General features: G+C 38.7%; 1 protein-coding gene across 1 annotated transcript; it reads left to right on the plus strand.

Moving 5' to 3' along the window:
* Positions 1–5: 5 nt before the first annotated feature.
* On the plus strand, positions 6–6,294 carry LOC104503822 (paraspeckle component 1; the record flags this gene model as incomplete). Its single annotated transcript, XM_010154120.1, has 4 exons — positions 6–233; positions 2,117–2,418; positions 5,013–5,108; positions 6,104–6,294. Coding segments are annotated over 4 exons (817 nt in total), but the record flags the coding sequence as incomplete, so codon positions are not given.
* Between the last annotated feature and the right edge of the window lie 3,815 nt (positions 6,295–10,109).

Below are 10,109 nucleotides of genomic sequence, written 5' to 3' on the forward strand. Positions count from 1 at the left end.
CGCTCGTGCCGAGCAAAGAAGGAGGAGATGAAGAGCAGGAGGTTGGGTTCACCATCGACATCAAAAGCTTTCTCAAACCCGGTGAGAAGAGCTACACGCAGCGCTGCCGGCTGTTCGTGGGGAATCTGCCTACCGATATCACGGAGGAAGACTTCAAGCGTCTCTTTGAGCGCTACGGGGAGCCCAGCGAGGTCTTCATCAATCGGGACCGGGGCTTTGGCTTCATTCGCCTGGTGAGGATTCGCGCGAGCCCCTGGGGGCTGCCCTGTAATCTAAGGGCTGACTGTGCGAGCGGGAGACTCCTGTCTCTTGCTCAGCCCACCGCACCCCCCTCCCCCCCCGGGGGTAAAGGAAGACAGTAGCTGCGCCTGATTCTGTCTCTTTCGCCTTGCTGCTAGCGCTGTTCCGTCAGTTTCCTCTTCCTTCTCCCCTACTTGCCTCCATACATCCAAGCCAGAGGCCTGCACTGTGAGCAGCCTCTCCAGCCCCTCTCCTTTAGGTTCCTGCCTCACCACGCGGTATCCCGCTGGTTTCAGGGCCTCCGCCAGTTACCTTTTACGTGCTGCTACCGCCGGTACTCGGCAGCCTGTTATTCTTCAGTGGACGGGAGAGGTGGCTGCGCTATCTGCTTTGTTCGTGTAGTACCTATGTAAAGGCTTTCCTTACTTAACTAGGAGAATTTATCCTATTTTAGGACTAGAAAAAAAAAAAATCCCTCTTCGTGCGGAAGCAAATTTCAGCCGAATTTTTGAGTATAGGTTTAGTCTATGAAAATACAACTAAATTTAAAGACTGGACAGGATTGTTTCGGAATACCACTGCTCACACATTGTGCAAACGGCACATGTAATCGCAGAACTGCAGAGCAATGGGACCTTGGGTTGTTTAAATTGCTTGTGTCCAGTTAAGACCAGATTTTTTAGGGGTAATACAATATTCGATCGAATATGCTCAGAAGAGTATGCAAAAAAGGAATAATCTGAAAAGATTATGATACTGTATTTAAATGTCATATTAATGCGCAGGATTAGTTTTTGTGACTGCCATGTCTAGAATGCACTGATTTGTATCATTCTGAGAACAGCTTTAGAGTGCTTTGTGTGTCTCTAGGTATGATTTTTCCATATATTCTACTGGATAGGATCGTTTTTTCTTTTTTGGTTGTCATCTTAAAGATAATTGCTTATGGCATTCTGCCATACGTCTTTTACCCTGAGAATACTCTAGCCTGAAATAGCAGTTTTCTGGAGGAAGTGAGATATATTTATATGTCATTGCTCACTTTTGTATGTGATACGGATTAGATATGCAGCTTTTATCTGAACTTCCTTTTCCTGTTATGTTTAGGGAATGTTATTTTTTAACAATTTACCTAGTTGAACTGCTGAGAAAATTGCTATGATCTAAAGAATAATCCCTTTAAATGTAAGGGATTGCAGGTATCAAACTCAGTGAAAATCCCTGAAATGAGAAAAAAGGCAGTTACTGATGCAGACTGTCTCATGGGTGTGGGTGCAGAAAGCCCATAAATGTGAGAAGGGATACATGAGCTAAGAAGGTATTCGAAGTGGACATCCATTGAGAGCTCATCCAGCAATAGTAATGAGCACGTGTGATACTTATTTAAAAAGAAAACAGAACTCCAAACTAAAGCCCAAAACACCTTAGGTCCTGTAGTGTAATCTTTGAAAATACTGTTTCCTACTCTCTGGAGCTAGGGACGCAGAATCTAAATGTTTTGAGTTGGTAAATGTGGAAAAAAGTCAGCTTTTCAACTCTGCTGAAAGCTTTTACAGAGCAGCAGTGGTGTATCCATCATGAGAATTTATCTCCTCTAATGTGCAACAAAATTTTTTACTATATTACTTTTTAGAATAAATCATAGGGGATGACAAATGCCTTTTTTTTTTCCTTTTCAGTCAGGGGACAGCAATTTTTTGGGGGCAGGGGAGGAAGAAGAGTTGAATGACCCTGATGTTACTGTGTTCAGGTTAAAACAAACAAACAAACCCCGAACAAAAAAACCAACCAAAACTTCCCGGGGGGAGGAGGAACCACAGCAGTGTCTGTTGGCCTTGAAAATAAAATACACAAAATATTTTCTATCTTGAAAAAGGAATCTAGGACACTGGCTGAGATAGCGAAGGCAGAACTGGATGGTACTATTCTGAAGAGCAGACCACTTCGAATTCGATTTGCCACACATGGAGCTGCCCTAACGGTCAAGAATCTTTCACCTGTGGTTTCTAATGAGCTGCTGGAACAAGCGTTCTCTCAATTCGGGCCCGTGGAAAGAGCTGTTGTTGTAGTCGATGATCGTGGCAGAGCTACAGGAAAAGGTTTCGTCGAGTTTGCAGCAAAACCTCCAGCACGGAAAGCTCTAGAAAGATGCAGTGATGGGGCATTCTTGCTAACTACGTAAGTTCACAGGCTTTTGTTTGGCTTTGTGTGAATGTGTATTTCTGATGTGAAAGAAAGCATTCCTGAGTTTTCCCTAGTTCTTATTTTATTTTCAAATTACGAAAGCCATGAGGTGAGAAATTAAGGTGTTTCATGTGAGTACTTCTGACTTTCGTGAGGAAAACCATCTTTTTCTGCTTACTGTTTATAAGACCTGTAATTACCATCTGAGAGCCTGATGGCAACATTTTGCTGTTCCTTGTCTATATGCAGTATTACTTTTCTTGCTTTACATGGTAGGACTTTTCCTAGTGACACTTTATTTTCATTGATTGCACTCTTCCTGGTCCCAGTAACAATGTGACAAGATATTCCTCTGTTTCTTAGCAAAAGTGCATTACATTGCTCATACTCTTGTAAACTCAGGAAAGTCTTCCTGCATTTATTTCTGTCTCAAAAGTTTTATTTGTGGCTTGAAAGGCCAGAAGTACTTTTTTTTTTAATTTGAAAATGAAGACTTACATTCTGCGGATGTTTATGGCTTATGGCAACAATCTCTGGAGAACTTTCTATTTCAAGGGCCAGCAAGCTTGCATACTACAGCACTTCTCTCTTGCATCTCCTATTTCTGTACTTGCTGAAGAGAGTTGTTAACTGCTGTCCTTTAACACGTTTGCTACTGACATCTTCAAATGCTTTCGTAAACACTGTGAAATCATAGATATCAGGATTTTATTTTTCTGATTCTTATTTGGGAAAATAAGACTCTGTTCCACAGCATAAAGCTTGCTGCTGTCAAACTGGGGAACTTGTAGTTCTTTTTCTCTTCCTGCCCTGGCTGTGTGGTTGATCTTTTATCTGCTTGAGAACTTACTGATAGTTCTGTAAGCTACTTGCTATGTCCAAACAACAGAGAAGTATTCAGCTGTTCTTGTTGAATTCATTTTTTGGCTGTTGAAAGCACGTGAAGGTGCTTGCCAACATGGGTGCTATGAACATGAGGTCCTGCAAAGGATAAGGCAGGAGAAGATATTGTGAGGAGGAGATTGCAGGTGGGGAAAGGATCTGAAACTCCTCTTTCTGGTGATAATCTTACAAGTCTTGTGTGACACCAAACTGACCTGGTGGCGATGTAGTAAATTCAATCTGTGTGTGTGTTTACTCTTACGAGTAGGTGCCAGCAATTTGTTCTTATCCCCTGTGGGTTGGTGGTTTTTTTTGACATTGAATGGAATCATGGGGAGCCAAAACACGGAACTATCTAGTTCCGTGTTACGTGAATGCTACTTTGGCATGAGAGAGATGTCAGGGAAGAGAAGCTGGGCTACGAGAAAGGAGGTTCTTGTTTTACCAGCTGGATAGATCAATTGGATTGAAATGACCATGTATCTATGGTCTGTGTGAATAAAAAGCATTTATCTTTATCTTGCTTAGGTGGTTCACGTGTTCCCTAATGCGTGCTTACAAAGATAATTAGCATGAATCTGCTGCCATGGTACTCTGGAGGTTTGCTTCAGAATCTAAAATTTTACATTTTTAGCTGAAAACTCTGCCTGATCAGAAGAAAGTTTTTGAATTCATGAGGTAGTGATATCAAAACTAGGCATTTGAAACATTAATTTAGAGATTTAAAATTGTTGTTTTAAATCATAAGTTGTTAAAGCCATTGTTCAGTTGCATTTAAATAAGAGAACTGCCAGCAATTGCCCTGCAGGTAACATCAGGAGAAACTCTTGCTGAGTTGTGCTCTGTGATTCCAGACTTCATCTTTTTGATCTTCACTTGATGTCCAAAGTTTTCTTTTTCATCTGTTGATGTTAACGTATATTGGGGTTTTTTTCTATGAAAAGGTCTGCAAAGAAAAGTAAAGGTGTGGAACACAATAAGTAAGCATGAGCATTTGAAAATAGTGTCTCTAGCTCTTACTGCTTTAACGTGTGTGTTTTAGGCTATGCTCTCAAGACTGATGTAGAGAGCTTTTCACGCAATTCAGGATCCTTGTGCTATCCTTGGCATGACTAGCTAAAACCTGCCTCTGATTACTGCAGATAATGAGAATTCAGGGAAGGTATTTTCAAAGATAAATTAGGATTTTGATTTGGGAGAGTATGGTTGTTCAAAGAATGGGGTTTAAATAACTTAAGCAGGGATGTTTTTCTAATTATCACTGGAATATTAATACCAAATTACCAAGCTGTTTTCAACTGCAGAGTAAACTCCAACGGTAACTTGCAATATTCTGTGGAAACACAAAGAGATTGTGTCACTCTGTTCTGGGTTTGTTTGATGCTTTCCAAATAGAACGATGGCCTCTGTGTTGCTTCAGTGATGGGGAAAAGAAAAAGGTAGTTCCTTCCTAAATATCTCGCTTGTAGATGTTTTTGAGTTTTTTTTCAGTCTTGAACTACATCAAGTAGCTTCTGGTTTCTAGGCAGAATAGCTGGTTTTGGGTGTAGAAAAATTATTTTCAAAGGTAATTCTTAAAATAAGGTTTCAGTGGAATTCAGCAATTTAAGAATTTGTAAGATGCAGGAATTATAGATAACATACGTTAGCATTCTGGAGTGTTTTCCTCAAAATAACTTTTAACTGCTTTTGAAACTGTATTCCAGAACACCTCGACCTGTTGTTGTAGAACCAATGGAGCAATTTGATGATGAAGATGGGCTCCCAGAGAAACTAATGCAAAAAACACAACAGTATCACAAGTAAGTTGTTTAGCTTTATTTTAGAAAACATAATTTATGTTACTTAGCTTGGTAGATATATGCTAATTTTTCCTTTTGAGTTTATGTAACAGGAGGTAGTGTTCTGTATGTTGTGCTGGTTTGTGTCAAAGGATTAAATAGGACTTTGCCAAGACTTCCAAATTACCGTAAAATTCAGACTTGACTTGTTGGTTTAACATTCTGTGCATTTACTGAAGTAGATAGATTCCCAGTCTACACCGAAATCAGTGGGAGCTTGTTGCCAGCCAAGCTGTGGTCTTTTATGGAGTTAGGGGTGTGGTCTAATCCTGCAGAGATTTGTATACCCCTTGATTTTTTTTGTTCTCTGAGTAGCTCCTTAGCAGTTGATAAGTCAGTGGAGTGTAAATCTCTACAGCTTCCACTGTTCCGATAAAACTTTGAGCACAGCTTGAGAAGATGAGTCTTGGTCATGAGGTGGAAGAGAAGTCACCTGATAATATTAAGAATTAATACTGAAATTTGATTACCATTTAGATATAGCATACTCTGGTAAGGCTGTAGAATACCACTTTTTAAAAATGTGTCACTGTTAGTTACAATGTTAGTGTTAGAATGTGAAATAAAATGTTGGCACCTTTTAATGTTTAGAGATTGTGGCTAACGTTCTGAGCTGTCTAGTAAGATCTGATATATAAATAACTGGATTTATGAATCAGCTGCTTGCTTTAGAAGGCTGAACACAGTTAATCTAGTGTTGCAGCTTAGTATTTTGTTCTGATGTAAATATGGATTTCTAGCCTAAAATTATATAAAGTAAACAGATCTTTATTTGAAGCTCTTATTGCTTCACAGCTGAATTAAGCTTTGGCTGGTTTAGAATGTAGTCTCCTGACAGGTTTCTTTAAAAGCAGATCTATACTTGAAGTGATGGTTAATAAATTCCTAGGCTGTTGGCAGCTGTTGGTCTAAATGTGTCCTTCTGTACATTTTAACTGCAACATTTTTATTAAAAGAGAACAGCCTCCACGTTTTGCTCAGCCTGGAACGTTTGAGTTTGAGTATGCTTCACGGTGGAAGGCTCTTGATGAGATGGAAAAGCAACAGCGTGAACAGGTTGACAGGAACATTAGAGAAGCCAAAGAGAAACTAGAGGCAGAAATGGAAGCAGCTAGACATGAGCACCAGCTAATGCTGATGAGGCAAGGTAAAATCAGATTATCTACTAGTATTAAATTTGTTTTGTCACAGATTTTTTGTGTGTAGCATATTGAGCTGTATGTTAAATTAGAGATTTTGCTACATGCTTTTTCACTAAATGCATTGAACTGAGAATAAGGAAGTAATATTTCTCTTTGCACATGTTCCTTGATTTGCAGAAATGGATTAAGAAACTGAGAAAGGGTTGATTCTTCGCTTTTTAAATTTTGCTGGTGTAAGTGAAATTGAATGGTAACTTCACACTCCTCAGTAAAATTATTTTCCATTTTTGGTGTTGAGTATGGTGCTGGATAGGATTAAGTACTGTTTGTGGGCTGTGTGCAGGAAAAAATAAAAAAATGACAGCTCGTACTACTTTTGGCTGTTCTATGCACCCCTGGTATGATTTGAAATGTTACAGTAGATAATGTTACTTTTTTTCCTTTGAAATGCAGCTGAGAAGTCTGTGTGCATATGATGATTGTATGTACGTAACAACTCTCGCAGTTGCTGTGAATTTCAGTTGTTGAAAGTTTGAGATGATGTACCCCTCTTTCATAATTGTTAGGACATCCTGTCTTCTGCTAGTTTTGGGGTAAAAAAGCCCCTCTAGCAATTGCTTTGAATCCCTGTCTGGTAAGAATGGAGCTGAGTGAAACTTGTGTTTCTTGAGCAGAGGACAGTAGCAGGGCGAGTATCTGGTACATTCTGCTTGTTAGTCCTCTTCCTAAAATATGTTTTTCCTAAAACACTGTGGACATGGAAATCACTGCTTTTCAGTTCAGAACTATTGAACTAGTACTTGATTTTAGTTCCCTCTGCTGTATTGCAAGGCTTGAGTGGATGAAGTTTAAATATATTGTGGTCTGTTGGAAAGAATCTCAAGGTTTGTTGCATGAAAGAACGCTGAAGTTGTTTGTGTGGGGTTTTTTAATCTTAATTTAAGGGAGATCATGTCCATCTAAAAAAAATTCTTATGCTTAAAGAGTTTTAGGTCATAAGACAGTACAGTAACTTGCTTGATAGAATAAGAATGCCCTTTCATTTTAAAGGGATTTGAACTTCCTGGGATCCTAAGATGTGGGTGCATTTTGAAACTTAAACCCAGATAACTCATGCAAGTTGTCTGTTGCAATTATTTGGCTTTACTTAATAATGCTTCCTTTTAAGATATTATTTGGTTGGTAGTATGACTTCCCTCTGTGAGACTGGTTTATCTTAATTTTTTCTGCTGACATGACTGCCATGTTGAAAATACCTTTATCAGATATATTATTCACTAGGTTGGGGGAATTAAAACACCTAAATGCTTGGATATATTGAATCTAAACACATAGTCTTTAAAAAATGTAATTTAAACATTTTTGTAACTGGAAAAGAGATTAGAAGGGTCATATTTCATTTTTTAATATAGTAGTATTATATCTACTGCACTGAAAGTTGTCTTTAAGAAAAAGTTTACATAGCCTGTTTTTTTTTTTTTTAAATAGGCATGCTTGCTTTTAGTGTGGAAGCCATACTGCTTCATGTAAGATCTTGCACTGAAATACACAGCATAATATGTTAAAAAACCCACATTTTGAAATACTAAGTAGTTATTGCAGCACCTGAGATGACAACTGTCAAGTTTTTTCTTGGTTTATTTTGCAAGCAAAATATGTTAAAGCTTTTGGTTTGCCTGTAAACATAGGTATATCTTACAGTGGGGAATGTGAATGTTAATGTGATGTAACTACACTGCCTATAATAGGCAGTACAGCCCCTCCTTTTCTATTAGACACATTTTTAATTTTGTGCATATGTATGCTTTTGTTGGTAAAGATGATCCAGTGCTGAAAATATGGGTGGGATAAATTTACCATTATCTAATTGTTAATATTTGACAGTGCTAATGATTCAGTTCTGGAACTTAGGCTCTTTCAATTTTTTCTACAATTTATCCACCTATTGTCTGTACTTGATGTCAGGGTTAGGGGTTACATTTTCCTAAATTGTCATGCCCTAATCATGTTTTAAACTGAGACAAGAAGACAGTGTCCTATTTATTAAGATAAAAAAGGCCTTGCTAGTAAAACATGGGAGAATGGCTTAGGTATGTTTTGTGGATATTAGGGTTTCTTTTAAGGACACTGTGAAGGAAAAAATACTCCTTTTTTGAATATCTATTAACCTGCACTTTTATATGGAAGAGAAAAACAATTACTTCTTTTGTTAAAGAGACACTAGAATATCAATGCTTTTGGTGCTAATATTCCAGTGAGAAAACATGCTTTTTGTTCATGTGGAAAGGAGGGTTTTTTCCTTCCTGTTGGGTTGAGTACCTCTTCTTGGTATCAAATAAGTTGGAATTTTGTTCGGATTACTAGATTTCTGCTTATATACCTGCAGGTGCTTAATTTGCCAGACTCTGGGGGGGTTGGTAAAGATTCCTGTTTTAATCTCATTAACTCTCCAGCTTCAGTGTATATGAAAATAAGGTGTGTTTCCTCTTGTATTTATTTTCAGACGTTAGCTGCTTCTAAATCTTGCTGGTCTGAACAGTGCCTCTGGGTATGTTCAGACAATGCCAAGAATATTAATTGTGAGGTTGCATCACAGGGTCTTTAAGAAAGATGCAATAAAACTTTCGAGGCATCCAAACCTAGAGTTAATATATTTTGTATACCTGCCGCACAAACCACAGATTTCAAGGTGATGAAATAGTTATTCTGGAATATGAAATCACTATACTAATTGTCAGGAGCTAAAACAAAGATAGGAAGGAAGATCTTACCAGAGTCCATATACTCCTGCGGGTAAATTTTTTGTAGAAATTGCTTTATAAGAGCTAATAGTGTGTTGGCTTAAGCACTGAGGTTTTTGTGGTGTGGTATTAATACTGAAGGTAGACTTCATTCTTCTGGTATGTGTAATTTTTCGCTTTTAAGTGTCATGTTTTGACAGATTGAGTCAGAAGTAATTTGTAAAGCAGAATACGTGTTTCCATGTGTAAGTAAATTGGCGTGATGCTTCTCATCTACATATTGGTGGTATGCTTCAGACTTTTGTGTAAATATTACCTGATAATGGTGGTTAAATAGTCTATGAAAATACTGGAAGACATGACTGAATTTAACCAGAAGCTTCATTCTCTATCAGTTATATAGAAGCTGGGCATTTGCTCTCCATTTTTAGAACCTGAAAAATCAGCAGCTTAAAACAACTTTAAAGTCTTTATGGACTCAGTATTCCTGCTTGTAGGACTAACTTCTGAGAGTACAATTTACCTTCTGCCCTGTGCCCTGCAGAAGGTTGAGGATAAAAGTAAGACCTTGCTGTTTGTATTGGTTTTAGTCAGGAAAGAGTTAACTCTCTTCACAGTGGCTGGAATGAAGCTAGGTTTCTGGATTTATCTGGAAAAAAGTACTGACAAGGGGTCTTTCTAGCTGGTGCTGGTGAGTGCCTGCACCAAATTCAGGGTCTTTCTCAACTTCTGATGCTGCAGCTGCATTCCCAACTCTCTCACTACATGCAGCGTGTGGGGACACACACAGTTCAGACCAGCTAACCCCAACTAACCAAAGGAGTATTTAATTCTATACCATGTCATGCCTAGGGGCCCTGACACTCGTTTGCTGGCTCCTTAAGTCTTCTGTTAGCTGCTTAACTCCTTTGCAAACTCCTTTACAAACTCCTTTGCTAATTCCTTTGTTTGCTCGGTCCTGAGCGAGTTGGTGGGTCTGGTAGCTTTCCCGGTCATGCTGTCACTGATAGGGTTTGCTTGGACTCTGCTGCAGTAGCTCTCAGGCTCTGGTTCTCTTGGGACCTAGCTGTGCATTGGTT

This window comes from Eurypyga helias, unplaced genomic scaffold (assembly GCF_000690775.1).
Source record: "Eurypyga helias isolate BGI_N326 unplaced genomic scaffold, ASM69077v1 scaffold29896, whole genome shotgun sequence".
Classification (NCBI taxonomy): domain Eukaryota; kingdom Metazoa; phylum Chordata; class Aves; order Eurypygiformes; family Eurypygidae; genus Eurypyga; species Eurypyga helias.